Source organism: Megascapheus bottae, chromosome 8 (genome assembly GCF_031878675.1).
Source record: "Megascapheus bottae isolate mThoBot1 chromosome 8, mThoBot2.hap1, whole genome shotgun sequence".
Lineage (NCBI taxonomy): Eukaryota > Metazoa > Chordata > Mammalia > Rodentia > Geomyidae > Megascapheus > Megascapheus bottae.
Window position 1 is genome coordinate 38,823,890 of NC_143516.1, and position 18,043 is coordinate 38,841,932.

Sequence of the window (18,043 nt, forward strand, 5' to 3'; positions counted from 1 at the left end):
TTTTCAGGACTTGGGAGGAAAGACACTTCAAACAGAACCATTGCCTAAGGACGTTTAGAAACTGGAGTGGGCTTCTGAGCTTTTCTGTTTATATCAGAGAAGGCCAATCTATAAAGAAAAATCCTTGTCCTATCATGTAAAACTTCCTTCAAGTCTCATTCTTAAGAAGAGAAAACATTCACTGGGCTCCAGGGGCTCATGCCTGCAATCCTAGAGACTCCGAGGCTGAGATCTGAGGATTATAGTTTGAAGCCAGTCTGGTCAGAAAAGTCCATGAGACTCTTATCTCCAATAAACTACCAAAAGAAAAAGCCAAAAATGGAGCAAAATGGAGCTGTGACTCAAGTGGTAGAGGGAGGAAGTTGGGGGGGGGGGAACTCTTTTCTCTGAAACTGGTAAGACCCTGACACTAGTTTCTCTTTTACCTGTCTAGTAAGTACAAGATCCTAAGTTCAAACCCCAGTGCCACCAAAACAGCAAACAAAACACAAGCTTATTAATTATTTTGTTTCATTAAAAAAGATAGTCCTGAGGTTCTGTTCCCTGGCTTTGTACCTTGTAAAGAGGATACAGTTGTTCCATGGTCTTACTCAGCTGGCAAAACCTCCTCCACCTAAGCACGTGTAAATATTTACTCTGGACCAGCTGTGCAGTTCTCTCGGTGTAATACTTTAACAACAACAAAAAGAAGCATTTAGAATATAATTATGGTAGGAAGACTTAAGAACACTAACAATAAGAAAATACTTTCTGAAAAAAGTGACTTTCTACATGAAGACTATAAAATTTAAAAGTTTGGCTCAAAACACCATCAATAAATAAAATAGTTATTTTGAAATCTTGATGATCTCTGGTCATGAAATATTGCAAACTTGATTGTTAAGTTACTGAATAAGTTTTAGCAATAAAATTAACATCTATCAAATTGTCTAAAATTGAGCTCAAATTTTTGTATTAAAAATTGAAATGAAAGCCAGATATTGATGGTTCATGCCTGTAATCTTAGCTACTGAAGAGACTGAGATCTGAGAATATCAGTTCAAAGCCATCCTGGACAGGAAAGTCTGTAAGATCTAATCTTCACTTAGCTATGAAAAAAAGCTGAAAGTAAAGCTATGGCTCAAATAGTAGAGCAATAGCCCTGAGTAAAATGTTTCAGGCACAGTAATGCCCAGACCATGAGTTCAAGTCCCTGGAGCAGCACAGAAAGGCATATACATGTACACACACACACACACACACACACACACACACACACAATCTGAGTACAAAGAAATAGAATTCATACAATAATAAACCTAAAGCTTTAGTGCTAGGGATCAAAATCAGGGCCTTGAACATAGTAAATACTGCTTAGTTATACCACTAACTCCCATCACTTGAAGAAATAATAGTTGGAAAATTTCAAAATGTGATCTAAACTATAAACCTACAATCCTAGAAGTTCAACCATATCCAAACACAGAATCACACAGAAACCCCAACAAATATACATTATAACAACAATATAAATATTATGTCACAACAATACAGCTCAAAATAATTATGAGAATAGCTTAAAGACAAAAATGCTCAGAATAGAAGCCCTGCAAGGCAGAGAATAAAGCAACACCTTTAAAGTAATGAAAGGAAAAAAATCAGCAGCTCATAATTCTGTTTTGAGCAAAAATATCTTTCTAAAGTCAAAGGAAAATATTTGTATAGAATATAAACACTGTAAGGCAGTACTACAAAGACCCTGTCCTGTGTTCCCCTAGAAACAATGTTTCTATTCTATCTGTCCACTCAGTCTTTCTGCTGAGAACCACTGATACACACAAGGAATGAAAAAATGCCAGAAAGAGAAAGAAAGAAACAAAGAAGCAAAGAATGCGGGGGGGGGGGGGGGGGGGGGGGGGGGGGGGGGGGGGGGGGGGGGGGGGAATGATAGGGAGGAAGACTTCTGAATGAAAACAATGACAAAAATTTGACTTGCAAATAGAATTTCAATTTCTTTTGTTTCTTTGTAGTAGTTCATGGTTAACTAGTTGTTAGAGAAACAATTCATGTGGCAGATGAGAGATAGAACCACAATACTAAACATTCTACAATGGTTCTACAGGAGCAAAAAAGTTTAATTATTTTTAAGTTAAAACATGAAATAGCATACGACTACAAACATTTTAGAAAATATATAAAAGTAGGAAGAGGAAACTCATTATCCTGCCAACCAAATAGTGATTGTGATCACTTTTTTGTCAAAAAAATGATTCTGGGCCGGGAGTTTGGTCTAGTGGTAGAGTGCTTGCCTAGGATGCACGAAGACCCAGGTTCAATTCCTCAGTACCACATACATAGAAAAAAGCCGTAAGTGGTGCTGAGGCTCCAGTGGTAGAGCTCTAGCCTTGAGAAAATCCAAGGACAGTGCTCAGGCCCTGAGCTCAAGCCCAGGACTGGCACACACACACACACACACACACACACACACACACACACACACACAAAAGGTGATTCTTCTATACATTTTGGATCATTCTCTATCTCTTTCTCTTTTTCTCCTGCTCCATTTTGCCCCTTTTCTCCCCCATACACAGTGAATTTTAGTTCATATTACCTAAAATAATAATTTTACTCTAAAATATGTTTAAAAGTAGCATAAAACTTGATCAAATTTTACTGCATTCACTGTTGTTGTTTTTTTAGGTCCAAGACTACGGTTTGAACTTGGTTACTGATGCTTTTTGCTCATTGGCTAATTCTCTACTGTCCCAACTGTAGACTGTAGAGCACTCTGTTTTCACTGTTTTAGTTGACTGTTTTTATTTGGTAGATATTTAAGTAGTTCTTAGAAAAGTACTTTTCTGTAATATTGTAATACTAATTTTTCAAAAACACTTTATTTGGTTTATAGTTATTGTCTTTTTTTTTTTTTTTTTTTTTTTTTTTTGCCAATCCTGGGCTTGAGCTCAGGGACTGAGCTCTGTCCTTGGGTTTTCTCAAGGCTAGAACTCTACCACTTGAGCCTCAGCACCACTTCCAGCTTTTTTTTTCTTTTTATGTATGTGGTACTGAGGAATCGAACCCAGGTCTTTGTGCATGCTTGGCAAGCACTCTACCACTAGGCCAAACTCCCAGCCCTGAAATTATTGTCCTAAGAAATATTTCCAGAACTGCTTTCCCTAGATGCACCAGTAGCTTTAGATGGTTAGGACTCTCATTGATATTGTATTGCTCCATAATAAATAGTCAACTGTTTAATGATTTCAAACGATAATAAAGCTCTAATAAAGAACAGCGTTCACCTATGTCCTACAAAGTACCTGTGTATGAAAGACCTTACCCTGGATAGAGAATATATATATATATATGTATATATATATATATATATATATATATATCCTGGATAGAGACTGACTTGTTTACAGGTTTCTATTAATTCAAGTTGCGCAACCACCCTTACCTGCAACAGAAGCAAAGGTAAGTTTTCAGGGGTGTACTCTCTTCTTAGGCAGCTCTCTAGCTCCCTCTGCATGACATCTGCCTGAATTACAAGTGGTTTCGACTCCGCCACCTAAACTCAAAGAGCTAGTTTTAACATTGCAAATGAAGGAACCATAAAATTTCAAGTAACACAATATCAGGTATTTCCAAGGAAATCATAGCTTGAGGTTATCCAGAATTGAGGTAAATGTTGGGATCCTTTGTTCTCGAATCCACTGCTAGTAACATTAGCTGCTTACATTTTTTTAAATTAATCTTTTCTTGCTAGAAGTTTCCAAGCTGACAAAATTGAAATGGCTAGCTCTCCTACTCACCTGTAAAATTTTCCTCAGTGTCAGTTCCCTTTCTCTTCTAAAGTAAGAAATGTCCTTTGGTATTGGAACAGAACTGCAGAAAGACAGATGGCACAGAAGCTGTAATTATAGAAAGCTATAAAGACCAAATTATAGTGAGGCTCGATTAACTTGTGAATCTTCCCAACTCCTCATTTCTGAATAAATATATCACATTATACGGAAGTATTGGGGCCATAGAAAAGCCCCACTGTTCTGTCTTAATTGGAATCTTTCTTTGATATGCCTAACGTTTGCCCATTTCTCTCTGCTTTGTCTCACAGGGGTCTTTCCTTCCACATCGCTTTATCTCATTGTTTCCTGGAAGACTTTCATTTTCCCTGATGGTTATTTCCTTCAGATACTTTATCTCTCTGGGTTTATCAAACCTGTGCCCTTCCTCCCCCACCTTACACACAAACTTAGGATCTTGTCATTTAGACATGTTTTTATTGTGGTGTGTTGCTGGGTTCCCTTAAACAGCAAATAGGAAATACTTTAACAATGCTTTGAACCACAGCCTGGCAAGAAGTGACAAAAGTTTGCTAGCCACCTCCTAGGCCCAGATACTTATTCTCCCAGCAGGCTGACATCCCCAGAACAAGCTATAGGGTCCCACAGAGGGGAGGAATTCTGGGCCAAGAAAAACTGAGCTCTCCACATTTGGCTTAAGCTACACCAAGACCTGGAAGTGTTGAGAGCCGCAGGGGAAAGCACTCATCACACAGATGTCAGTTGTTCAAGACGCCATTGGACAGCCAATGGCAAAGGAACCACAATGAGGCTCTCCAATACTTCTAGGGATTTTTCAGGGGAGTGTAGGCAGTGAAATTTAGCTAGCATTGTTCACATGACCCTGTCAGTCCCCCATGCTTTAAAGGGCATGTGAGTCTGTATACATGCCAGCAAGTGGTAATGTGAAAATAGCAGTAGGAAGCTGGTGGGTGGCCCAGTGGTTAGAGCACTGGCTCAGCATGCACAAGCCCCTGGTTTAGAGTCCCACAACTAGATCTCAAAAGGCAAAACAAACAAACCAACAATAACGACAATCACAAAGACACCACCAGGCTTTTAGAAGATCCTTTTAGTCACATAATCCTAAATAACTTTTTTAAATACTTTGTCAGATTTCCTCTCAGAATGTCTCTCATCCTTCCCTCCTCACAGCTTGGCTTAGAAGTAAAAAGCAGGAGGGAAACCCAGAAAGGGCCTTAGAAGTAAAACCATTAGTGAAGAAAAGATATATACATGATATAATACTGGATGGTAGCTGCCGCCTTATGGAGGTGGAAAAGGAGTAACTAGCCAGAAAGATTCTCATCTAGTAAGCAGGCGGGTAGGTAGGAAAACAGAAGAAAATTTCCTTGGAGCTCTTGTCCCCTCAGTTTTGGCATTCTGGGAGATTGGGCAGGGTCACAGGCTTGGCTACTCAACTTTCTCTTTCTCTGTCTTTCTTCTCAGTAACCTCCAGGTACATATGAATGACCTAAAGAAGCTGGTAAACATAAGTGATGTATCCTTTAGCCCCGGGTATTCTTTAATATGTATTAAGTATCACTTAGCTGACACTTTGACCTGTAAATTACAATAGCATCCGTGTGATCTTTGCATAATATTTTCTAATTTTCAAAATGCTTTAACATGTATTACATCAGGTGATCCTTACAACCTTATGAAAGAGAAAAAGGACATGTGTAACTTCATTTTTCAAATAAAGCCAAGTTGAAATTGCAACTTTCACAGCTCTATGATCTTCCTATCTCATCATTCAGCCCTTGCTCTATTTCCAATAGCTTTAAAAACTTATTACAAAACATCACAAGATGTTCAGAGTTATCTTTGGAATAATAGATTCATTTGCTGGGGCCAGGAGTTTGGCCTAGTGGTAGAGTGCTTGCCTAGCATGCACGAAGACCCGCGTTCAATTCCTTGGTACCACATACATAGAAAAAAGCCAGAAGTGGTGCTAAGGCTCAAGTGGTAGAGCTCTAGCCTTGAGAAAGTGCAAGGACAGTGCTCAGGCCCTGAGCTCAAGCCCAGGACTGGCAAATAAAAAAAAATAGATTCATTTGCTTACTGGGACTTTTCCATATCTTCTCTCCTCACCCTCACCAGCGCCAGTGTGCCTACTCAGCCCAATAGTGTTCTCATTTTGATAGAAAGAAAAAAAACCCCAAGGTACAAAGACCTAGGAAAGTCGCTTAGGGGCTCAACTGGTTATTCTGACCTTAAGGAACTTGCCAGTGATCTTTGCAGTATTTACCTACTAATGAGGATCTAGCAGAGTTTCATTTCCCAGAGGTCATTATCAAATACCTAGCATTATTTCAGCTTTGAAATGTCTCATGAAAATAAAAGTCAAATTCAATTAAAGTATTACAAGGTCTGAGATCCAGAAGATAATGATTCAAAGCCAGCCCAGGTAGAAAAGTCCCTGAGGCTCCAACTCTAAAATAATGAGCAAAAAGCCATGTTAGAGCCATGGATCAAGTGGTAGAGCATCAGCAGATTGAGCAAGAAGAGTGACAGTTTCTGAGTTTAAACTCCAGTACATATAATAATAGTAAGTGCCAGGAGTTTGGCCTAGTGGTAGAGCAAAGAGCCGGCTTTGATTTCTTGGTACCACATTCATAGAAAAATAAACTAGAAGTGGTGCTGAGGCTCAAGTGGTAGAGCTCTAGCCTTGAGAAAGCCCAAGGACAGTGCTTAGGCCCTGAGCTCTTATTGTTCATAAGAAAACTGCTAGGAAGAGCCAGAATATAAGGTTTAAAGCTTTATATCTCTTATTATTTTACTTTTCTAATTCTACTTCCAAGAAGTAAGGTTCTATGAACAGTTTGTGATACCTCTTTTTCCAGACTACTTTTAATGTTTGTGTTATGTATTCAAACAAACATGAAATTACAATGTATACACACACACACACACACACACACAGTGGTAAAATGAGATCTTCTTTTTTTCAAGTATGATTTATGTAAGAGTCTTTTTTCCACTTTCTCAATTCATCATGTTTCTAAAAGCACAGGATGATCTTAGAAGCAGCATTTAGGTTGGGAAAGGCCTCTGGCTCATGGCCATAAAACCCTAAATGTACTTGATCTCTTCTAATCTTGGAAGGTAAATGGGACTGGGGCCTAATTAGTACTTGGGAGGGAGAAAGAGTATCCTCAAAGAACTGTTGCATACTGTTTAGCAGAACTGGAGACAATGTCAGTTGTGCACATAACAACAGAAGAGACCTGAAGGAAATTGTGGGGTAAGTGGGTAGTAAAGCCCTGGAAGACCACGCCTTCTTACTGTCAGTCCTTACCTGTATGCTCCATGAGCTGTTCCTGAAAGGACCCCCTGTTCTTCTATCTCAGACTTCAGTTCACTCAGTTGCACAGCCATCTCTCTCTCTAACATCCGGGTCCTTTCAGTGGAAGTGATTTTATAAACTTCATCCATGGTGAGCATTGGCTGTTCTTTTCCTTATCCTTGACAAAGAACACAGCGCATGGGGTTAACTCCCTTGCAGACTTTTACCTAGGAAGTGAGATTTTTATCTTTTCTCTGAGACATCTCATCAACGTTGTAGAAATATATGCTTTTGTAATTTGAAGGAACAGCCAGATTCAACTGTTGTCATTTCTGATTCAATTATCACTTGGTAAACAGTAGAAGAAAAGTAGTTTAGAATACCCATGGATGATCCCTTTTTCAGCCTATTTTACCTTCAAAAAATGTCTCTGCCCAGCTTTGACTGAGGGGGGTGTTATTAAATAAGAATAGAAGCTTTCGTTCCTCCTGTCTGCCCAAGTGATTGTACATATCATACACTGATTTCTAGGGACAAACACCAATGTGTTCAGGCTCTCTCTAAGCAGCCTAGAGTAAGGATGGAGCACTTTCACATGATCATAACCCACGTATGTCCAGAATGGAAGGAAATTATTATAGTTATTCCGAGGGATCGGGGAGAAAATCTGGGAGATGAGGAAGGAGGTGATACTGTTCAAATAAGAAAGTACTTGTTACTTGATTTATGGAACTGTAATCCCTCTGTAAATCACATTTACAATAGTTTTTTAAAATTATGTGTATCTGGGCCGGGAGTTTGGCCTAGTGGTAGAGTGCTTGCCTAGCATGCACGAAGACCCGGGTTTGATTCTCCAGTACCACATACATAGAAAAAAAAAGCCAGAAGTGGTGCTGAGGCTCAAGTGGTAGAGCGTTAACCTTGAGAAAAAAAAGAACCCAAGGACAGTGCTCAGGCCCTGAGTCCAAGCCCGGGACTGGCAAAAAAAAAAAAAAAAAAATGATGTGTACCCAATAGAATGTGCCTACATTCCACACACTGGTTTTATCACTAAGTAAAAATAGTTGGCAATTTCCTACACACATCTCTTATATCTGGTTTACAGTCAATTCAACAATTATTAGGTATTTAGCATCAATATTCTATTTACCAATGTAAAGTGCCGGCATAGCTTACAAATGCTACACCCATGAGTTGAGTTGCAGGAGGTTTAACACATTTCTCCTGGACAAATAGAAGATATGTCATACTGAGGCCACTATTGCAAAAATTTAAAAATACAGCCACATTCTCTCCCACTGGCATTTCTAGGTTTTCATTGTTCCTTTCAGAGACACTTCATTTTCTCAAGCAAATCTGCTACCATTTATAACAAATAATTAAGCCATAGAGGTATTTTGTACAGAGACGTCCTTGGGAAGCCCATTTATTCTTTTAAGTAAATATTACCCATGAAAATGAGCATCTATGTGCAGACTAGTGGTGAACCTGCCGAGTAATAAATCTGCCACGTTTGGTACTTCTAGAGCTTAATAAACTGCACTGTTACTGTTCTTAGCCAAAGTCAAATGTTATGAAAGATAGTTGTTACTTGGCAGTGCTCTTTCCAGTTGGGCAAACAGTTAAACAGCTGCCTCAGTGGCTGCATTCCAACTAGCCGCCAAGAAAGGCAGCAACAGAGATTGGCTGCTGCTTCTCCCTGAGGAGCTACATTCTTCCTTTCCCTCCCCATCACTTTCCATACTTCACAGCTCAGAGCTAGGAACACTTAATCCTGAATGGTTTTGCCTGCTTATGTGGTCTGAGTACAGTGTGCAGAAAAGGACAAGTTGCTCTTGACAACTGTACTGAAAAAGAGCCAACTCAGAAGCAAGCAGGGTTGCTGAGAAAGTTGTTTACTTGTGTTTTGGGAGGTAGGGAGGATAAGATGGGTTACATTTATTGAGCACCTACTGTGTGTGAGAACAAGCAATGGGTCTAATTTCAGTCTCAGGAGAGAGTCCCAGAAACGTCACAAGTGTTTTCTTTTAAAAAGTATATGTTTACTATCAATTATACAAATATTTTATGTGTTAAAATTAAATACTCTAGGGCCCGGAGTTTGGCCTAGTGATAGAGTGCTTGCCCAGCATGCACAAAGACATGGGTTCGATTCCTCAGTACCACATACATAGAAAAAGTCAGAAGTGGTGCTGTGGCTCATATGGTAGAGCTCTAGCCTTGAGACAGCCCAAGGACAGTGCCCAGGCCCTGAGTACAAACCCCAGGACTGGGGAAAAAAAAACTACTCTAAAATGAAAGATGCTATAGTGAGTTTGAGCAGAGTTTTATAGTGTTCAGTAATTGGTGGGAAGTAAAACCAAAGTGGGAGTGGATAGGGAGAAAGCAGGCATGCTTAGAAAAGCAAAAATGAATATAACTTTATGCCTTGTTAGGAGATGCATTACTAGAAGGTTAGAAATGTAATCTAGAGCTTTTCAAACAAATGGGAGTGAGGATTATGTTTTAATCCTATAGAAAACAGGAAAAGAGGAGTGAAGAAGAGAAAGGAAACAAAAAAAGTCTGCTAAGGTTGTTTGGGGTGAGACATCTGTCCCTCTCACTGATTGGCCTCCCCCTCGTGGCTCCAGGCTCTTTGGTCAGGGGATTACTCAGCTATGTTCCCCTGCTAGAGCCTTCAAATCCCTCAACTATGGTTGAAATAAATTCAAATATATCAGTCATTATAGTAAAAGTTAGTGGATTATGCCTTTTTATTTTATTTTATTTTTGGCTAGTCCTGGGCTTGAGCTCAGGGCCTGAGCACTGTCCATGAACTTTCTCAAGGCTCTACCACTTGAGCCTCAGCACCTCTTCCGCCTTTTTTCTATGTATGTGGCACTGAGGAATTGAACCTGGGCCTTCGTGCATGCTAGGCAAGCACTCTACCACTAGGCCAAACTCCTGGTCCCATGCCTATTTTTTTAAACCATAAATCAAATAGTTTTAAAGTTCTTAAAATTTAACAATGTGATATGTAAATAAATAAAGCAACCATTTTTATTTTTAGCAAATGCCAGAATTTAAATTGAGAAGTACTCTGGTGGCCTCTATCACAGTGAGACATTCAGCCTTGTTTACGAAGATGTGCTCAGATAGCAATGCTTACTACTCCTAATCTGTACCATTTCTGATGTATGGTCACTGTAATTAATGTTCTTTAAGGGGTTTTTCTTCTCTTTCAGGTTGCATGTCAGCTTCTGAAGTAGCAGGGATGCAGGTAAGCTGTTTTAACAAAAAGACCTAATCATCAGTGGCTAGAAGAACAAAGATTTAAGTTTCTCCAGTGTAATGCCATTAACATAAATTGTGCTGGGGAGTAGGGCTACTCTTAGGCTTTTGAGGACCTGGACTCCTTCCAAGTTATCTCCCAGGCACGGCTCAGAGAAATGCAGAAACCTTGTCTTCAGTGTGGCTGTAGGTAGGTGTGCTACATATTATAAGTCTTTCCTCCTCCTCCTCCCCCTCGCCCTCCCCCTCCTCCTCCTCTTTCTCCTCCTCCTCCTCTTCCTCTTTTTCCTCTCCTTCTTCTTGTACTGGGGCTAGAATCCAGAGTCTTGCATTCTTGCTTGGCATTTTCACTCAAGGCTGGTACTATACTACTTGAGCCATACTTACTACAGTACTGGCTTTTTGCCGGTTAATTGGAGAAAAGAATCTCTCAGATTTTGTCAACCTGGGCTGGCTCCAAGTTCAGATTCTCATATCTCAGCCACCTGGTTAGCGAGGATTACAGATGTGAGCTAACAACAACTAAGTACCTGCTTCTACTTCTAATTTTTTTTTTTTTTTTGCCAGTCCTGTACTTGAGCTTAGGGCCTGAGCACTGTCCTTGGGCTTTCTCAGGGATAGAGCTCTACCACTTGAGCTTCAGCACCACTTTCAGCTTTTTTCTATGTATGTGGTACCGAGGAATCGAACCTGGGTTCTAATTTTTTTAAATTTTATTATCAGGATAATGTATAGAGGAGTTACAGTTATATTAGTAAGGTAGTGAGTATATTCATTCTTGTACACTGGTACCCCTTCCTTATTTTTCTCCCACTTTTCCCTCCCTAGTTCTAATTTTTGATTTTTTTCTTTTAAAAAATATTGAATTTGGCCTGGAGTTTGGCCTAGTTGTAGAGTGCTTGCCTAGCATGCACGAGAACCCGGATTCAATTCCTCGGTACCACATACATAGAAAAAAAGCCAGAAATGGTGCGGAGGCTCAAGTGGTAGAGTTCTAACCTTGAGAAAGTCCAAGGACATGCTCAGGCCCTGAGGTCAAGCCCACAACTGGCAAAAAAAAATATTGAATTGAATCAAGTGTTTTTCTGCATGTACTAAAATAATTGTGAGTTCTTCCTCACAGAATTATTTGTCATGGATTTCACAAATTTTCAAAGGTTAATCCAAGATTTTGTTTTTGGAATAAACTCTATGTGGCCATAATTTTGTTATGTTTTTAAAATGATAGCTTAAATTTTCTACCGTGTTATAGTTTAGATCTCAAACTACACACACACACACACACACACACACACACACACACACACACACACAATAACAGAACAAGCTTTTGAAAGATCAATTCTTTCTGAGATTAAAGTAACATTCAACATTCCTAACCTAGAATCGCTTTTTTTAACTGTGGTACTAGAGTTGTGAGGTTTAAATTTGTAGCTTGATTCATTTTTGGAAAAAATAAAACAATATTTTTCATGTATTCATCAATTTTTAAAATATGTATCATGTTATTTTTCCCATGTTACATATTTTAGTTAGTTAGCTATCTCTGAAAATATTTTAAAATATTAAAGATTTTTTTTGCTAGAGCTGATATATTATAAAACCACAAGTCTTCCACAGGATTCTCAGGAGAGTTTTTAAATTTAAGTGGGTTTCCTGTATGTTAATATGGTTCAAGTTTTAAATAACACATGCAGAGATGAAAAGTGAAATACTTTCCAATTTATCCAGAATATTCTGAAATGCCCTGTAAATATCAATCTTGTAATTCAGGCAAGAAATCATTCACATTTAGTGGTTTGGTAATTAGGTTTTTGCAAGAAATACAATTTGATGCACATTAACATTAAACTTAACTAATTAAAAAAAAAACCAAATAACTACTAAGGATTTCTAAAGTTTATTCTAAACTTCACTTAATCAAATAAACAAGTCAGGTTAGAAGTATATTATTTTAACTATGATTCGGAGGTTGACTTACTCTATAATTCTATTCTAATAGACTAACATCTCTCACTTTAACTGTTTAAACAATTGTAGTAATTTGTTGTGAATAAATTGTATAAGTGGAAATAATTTGACCCCAATGAATCTCAAATAATAAATTCTATTCTTTTCCCTGCATTCCTTTCTTACATCTGGCCATAGACCAGAACAAAGTGGCTACAAATTTGTTGAACAGAATGTTGAAAGTTCATAAAAGGTGTGTAATTGTGGCTCACACCTGTAATTCTAGTTAGGGGGCTGAGATCTGAGGATTGCAGTTCAAAACCAGCTAGGCAGGAAAGTCTGTGAGACACTTTTTTTTTTTCTATCGGGGCTTGAACTCTGGTCCCTGAGCTTTTCAGATCAAGGCTACCACCTTACACCTGAGCCACAGCACTACTTCTGGTTTTTAGTGTTTAATTGGAGATGAGTCTCATGGACTTTAATGCCCGGGCATTAACCACAATCCTCAGATCTCAGGCTCCTGAGTAGCTAGGATTACAGGCATGAGCCACTGTGCCTGGCTGTGAGGCATTTTTTTAGTGAACCCTGCTCCCCCCCAGGCTCCTGGCCAATACCAGTAACTGTATTAGATTGTGGTACTATAGTTTGAACTCAGGGCCTTGCAGTTGCTAGACAAGTGCTATACTGCTGGCCTACATTCCCAGCTCCTCTGTTAGACTCTTACCTCCAATTAAGTACTAAAAAGATGGAAGTGGATGTGTGGCTCAAGTGGTAGAGAAAAAACTCGGGCCCTGAGTTCAAACCCCAGGACTGGGGTGCACATGCGCGCACACACACACACACACACACACACACACACACACACACACACACACACACACAAATACAAGTTTCTACTATTAGTAGGTACTTTAACAAAGCCATTTTTGGGGTAAAAATATACCAGAATGATTGCTCAGTCAAGTGATATATTTCTAAGATGACATTATCAAGTTTTGAATTTTTATGATATTGACTATTGTTGCTTACATAAAGGTTTGCCAATGGTAAATCTCTGTTCATTCCAGATTGGAGATATGCATATAGTTTTTCTACTACAAGTGTCACATCTTTATGAATTGTAAAAGTATAAATAAGTTGCAAGACTTCTTTCCTAACTGTAAGATGGGTGCTGGTTAGATTCTATATAGAGGTAGAATGAGGTTATTTGTTCAAGGATTCAAGTTGAATATATTTGCCTATTAGAGAAATGATTTCTCTAATGTAGGCAAGTTAGTGTTTTAAAGTCATATTCTTTAAACAGGAAATATTGTGGTATAAAGATAGGACTTTTATCTGTAAATCACGCAAATATTTCTATCATGAATATTTCTCTCTTTTTTTGTTTTGTTTTATTTTTTTGTTCAGAACAGAATTCAGACTCAGCATCTGATGCTTGCTTTTGCTTATTGGCTGGTATACTCCCACCTGAACCATGTGCCCGACCCCACTACTGTGAGTAAAACTAAGGGATTGCTACCTGCAATTTCTACTTCGAGCTGCATGTTTTATTTTTTATTCACAATATCTTTCAATTTACGTTCTCTGAATTTTTATCAGAAGTTAACTTTTTCTTCCCCTAGAGAACATTTAGGACCAAGTTTAAAGTTACAATCCATGGCTAGGGCATGTAACTCTGTGGTAGAGTATGTGCTTAGGAGGTGCAAGATGGAGAGTTCAATGCTCAACACCAAGAAACAAAATAAAAAGCTCATGCCTAAAATCCTAGCTACTCAGGAGGCTGAGATCTGAGGATTGAGGCTCAAAGCCAGCCCAGACACTAACAAGTCGGTGAGGTTCTTATCTCCAATTAATCACTAGCAAATGGGAAGTGGTGCTGTGGCTCCAGGGGTAGGGTGGTAGCCTTGAGCTGAAGAGCTCAGGGTCAGCGCCCAGGCTGAGTTCAAGCCCCATGACAAAAAATAATAATAATAAATATAAAAATGAAATTATTTTGGTACTTATAAAGCTTCTCAAAACATTAGCTATTTCCACTTAAGTGAAGAACTCTGATTTTTTTCAATGCCATTTAGAATCATTTTTAAAATGCTGGTAGTGAAGCCAGGTGGTGGCGGCTTACTCTTGTAATCCTAGCTACTCAGAAGGCTGAGATATAAGGATCATGATTTGAAGCCTTCCCTGTCAGAAAAGTCTGTGAGGGCTAGGTGTGTGGTCTAGTGATAGAGTGCTTGCCTAGCATGGATGAGGCCCTGGGTTTGATTCTCAGTACCACATACACAGAAAGAAAGAAAAAAAGCCAGAAGTGGTGCTGTGGTTCAAGTGGTAGAGTACTAGCCTTGAGAAAGCTCAAGGACAGTGCCCAGGCCCTGAGTTCAAGCCCCAGGACTAACAAAAAATAAGTCTGTGAGACTCTTATCTCTACCAAAAAGCTGGAAGTGAAGTTGTGGGTCAGGGGATAGAATACTAGCCTTGAGAGAAAAGCTAAGAGACATCAGCCAGGTTCTGAGTTGTAACCCTAGTACTGGTATGTATACACCAAATACACACACACACACACACACACACACACACACACAATACAAATGTTCACAATAATTCACTAAATCATTGATAATCCAATAATCTCTGGGGTGTAATTTGAAGAAAGCTGACATGTGAGTAAATTGGGTGGGGCTTAAGATAATTAGAATAAGTGGAGCTCATTTGCATAATTCCGTACCAGTCAATAACAGGTCCCTGGAATAACTTTTTGATGTACTTTCTTCTGTTCTAGTCTAAGTCATTTAATATGGGTCTTCTTCTCCCCACCCCTACCACTTCCCTCTTTCTGTCATACCTACTTTTTTCTCACACCTTTGAATATGGTGGTGGCTATGGCCTGGCTGTGGATAGAATGTATTTGAATCTATTAAATAAATCAGTATCTTTAATCAACAAGCCTAATGAAGAGTAGTTGACCATTATGGGTATTGGGCAAAAAGGTTTGGAAACTATATAAAGCGTGGTGGAGGGTGAAGAAAACACAAACAGACCAACTCCCAAAGAACTTGGTTGCCAGATAAGTGCTATATGTAGCAGACAAGAATTTGTAGTTTGTCATTATACTTCTTATATCACCTACGATTTCCTTTCTTATTATATTTATATACATGTCTTATCTCTCCTCCGACTATAAGCAACTGAAAGAAGTGATTTGTCCTTGAATCTCCCATAGAATTATTCATAGTGCTTTGAGATGCATGCTCGATTAGTAAAGATCAGTAACATTTGCTGCATGAACAAATCCAGCAGACTAATATCTAACAAACAAACAAAAAAACAGAACAAAACAAAACAACAACCTCTTGGCTCTCAAAATTCTTCTTCAGAATGTATCATTAAGTCAAGGAATCATTCTGAGTGGCTGTTGCCTGTGAAAGTAATCTTTGCCCTGTCCCAAACAAATAATGCTGGGCTATTCTTAACCAGTGTCTGTATAAAAGGCTGCCCATCCTTTAAAGGTGAAAAAAATACAGCCGTGGAACTGGTGCTTGAAACAGCAGCGTCAACGAGTCCAATAAGACCTAAGGTTAAATATACTTCCATGAAATCATAATATATTTAAATTGGTTCTATGATTCTTAAAAATGGATAACGCTTTATTCCATGAAATAGAGTAAGTATTCCAACTGATGACGAAAAGGAGATAAGGAACAAAGAAAGCAGAAAGGAAAGGTGGAATGATCATTTCAAAGTTAATTTCCTTAAGTTAGGAATGTGTCTCAGTGGTAAAGTGCTTGTCTAGTATCTGTGAGGTCCTGGTTTTAATCTCATCTCACAAAAACAAAACAAATCCCAGTTATTTTGCTTGTAAGCCAAATAAAACAATAGACTATTGGCTTACATCAGCTTTTAATTTTTTTTTCCTTTGGTAAGGATTAAAGGGAACTTCATTATCATGAATTGTCCACTAGGAAAATATGTCTAATTCTGCTCTTGTTACCTGAAAGGACTGGTAATGTCTTAAAGGTCTGGTGATTTTATAGTATAAGTAATTCCTGCTTTGATATTTAGTCTATTTTGTTAGGACACAATGCAGGAGTCCAAGACAGTAATTTTTTATATAATATATGTAATTATCAAACAAATATTTATTGAGCTATGTTTGGGCCAAGTACTGTGCTAGGTGCTTGGGCTACAGCGTGACCAAGAAAGGATTTTGTTTTCATGAAGTATACAGTCTATTGGGAAGGGAAATAATAAGTGTGCAAAGTACAAATACATGGAAGTGACAGCTATGTCAGATTTGGGAGGCATTTGGGGAGAAGAGGTAAAGGAGGCTTTTTGATCTTCAGTATTAGAATTTGAACTCAGAACCTTTTGCTTGCTAGGTAAGTGGTCTACTGCTGAGCCATGCTTCCAGCCATTTCTGGCATGGGTTAGTTTTGAGATAGGCCTCACTTCTTTCCCAGGAAAATGCATAAACATGGTTTTACCTAAAATCTAGGCTTTCCATCCTAGCTGGGATAACACGCCTGTGCGACTGCACCCAAATTCTTTCCACTGAGGTTGACTTTTGTGTACTTTTTTTGCATGGCTGACCTGTAATAATGTTCTACCTGATCACAGCCTCCCACACTGGAGATAACAGGCACACACCACTGTGGCCAGCTATTTTGAACTGATCTTGCATGCCAGGGGTAGCCTTGAACTACAATACTCCTAATCTCAGTCTTCCAAGTAGCTGGATTAGACTTGAACTACTGGTACCAGCTAAGGGGTGCTTCTTAATGGTAAATTGAGACTTAAAGAATGAGCAAAGCCATGGAAAAATCTAGGCAGAGTAGTTTTAAAAGATTTTTATAGAAAGCTGATTCCACCAGTCACAGAATGTTTTAAATGATATCTCATGATGCCCAGGACCCTCAATGTATGAAGCAGATTGTTACTCTACTTATGAGTATTATTAATATTATCACAGTTGGTTCAATCTATTCTCTATCATCTGCTAATATTTTCAAGAGTTACACACTAGTATATACACATATAATTTTTTTTAATGTTGGATACTTTGTGGTATTGGGGACTGAACCCGGAGCATCAGGCATGCTATGCAAGAGAGCCATATCAACAGCCCAAGGATGCTATTTTATGATTCTAATGATTACCTCTGATATCTTATAGGACGTGTATACCCAATAGGAATTCATGAATATATACCAGAAGAATACTTTCAATAAGACTGTCAAAAAAGAAAATACAACCAATTCTTTGAGTAAATAAACTATAGCTATGAAACAAACTTTGACCTACATATCTTCCTCCTTCTTATTCAGACAGTATCTTGCTATGTACCTTCCCAGGGTGGCTTTGAACCAGAGATCATCCTGTGACAACTTCTGAGATTAGAAATTTCTAGTTCAGACATTTTAAAGCTTTAACTTCATAATTTTTTTATTTTCCTTATATGATAAACTACAAAAAGAGAACCGAAAGAAAAGTTCCACTGAAATAAGTAGATAGGGCAGGAAGAAACTAAGCTCAGATACGAACTAGGTCTATTTACCAAGACATAAATGTATTTCTAGATGAGTGATAGTCAATATTATTTTGTATTTATTCTCACCTCACCTTAATTAAAGGTGCAATAGTACCTGCAAAGAGCTTTTTTATCTCACAGATGCTATTATGCGGTAGAGAGGTTTTTCTTGTCACCTGTCTGGTAGCCAGC

At 38.5% G+C, this 18,043-nt stretch overlaps 1 protein-coding gene across 1 annotated transcript in view; it reads right to left on the reverse strand.

The window, feature by feature from the left end:
• The window catches only part of LOC150059829 (uncharacterized), a 156,383-nt gene that overhangs the window by 137,104 nt on the left and 1,236 nt on the right, over positions 1-18,043 (reverse strand). Inside the window, exons 2-5 of the mRNA XM_090338323.1 lie at positions 7,126-7,291; positions 3,795-3,867; positions 3,440-3,550; positions 556-669 (exon numbers count right to left, since the gene is read on the reverse strand). Of these exons, the coding sequence (XP_090194449.1) occupies positions 556-669; positions 3,440-3,550; positions 3,795-3,867; positions 7,126-7,271 (444 nt within the window). The 5' untranslated portion in view covers positions 7,272-7,291. The remainder of the gene's footprint in view (positions 1-555; positions 670-3,439; positions 3,551-3,794; positions 3,868-7,125; positions 7,292-18,043) is intronic.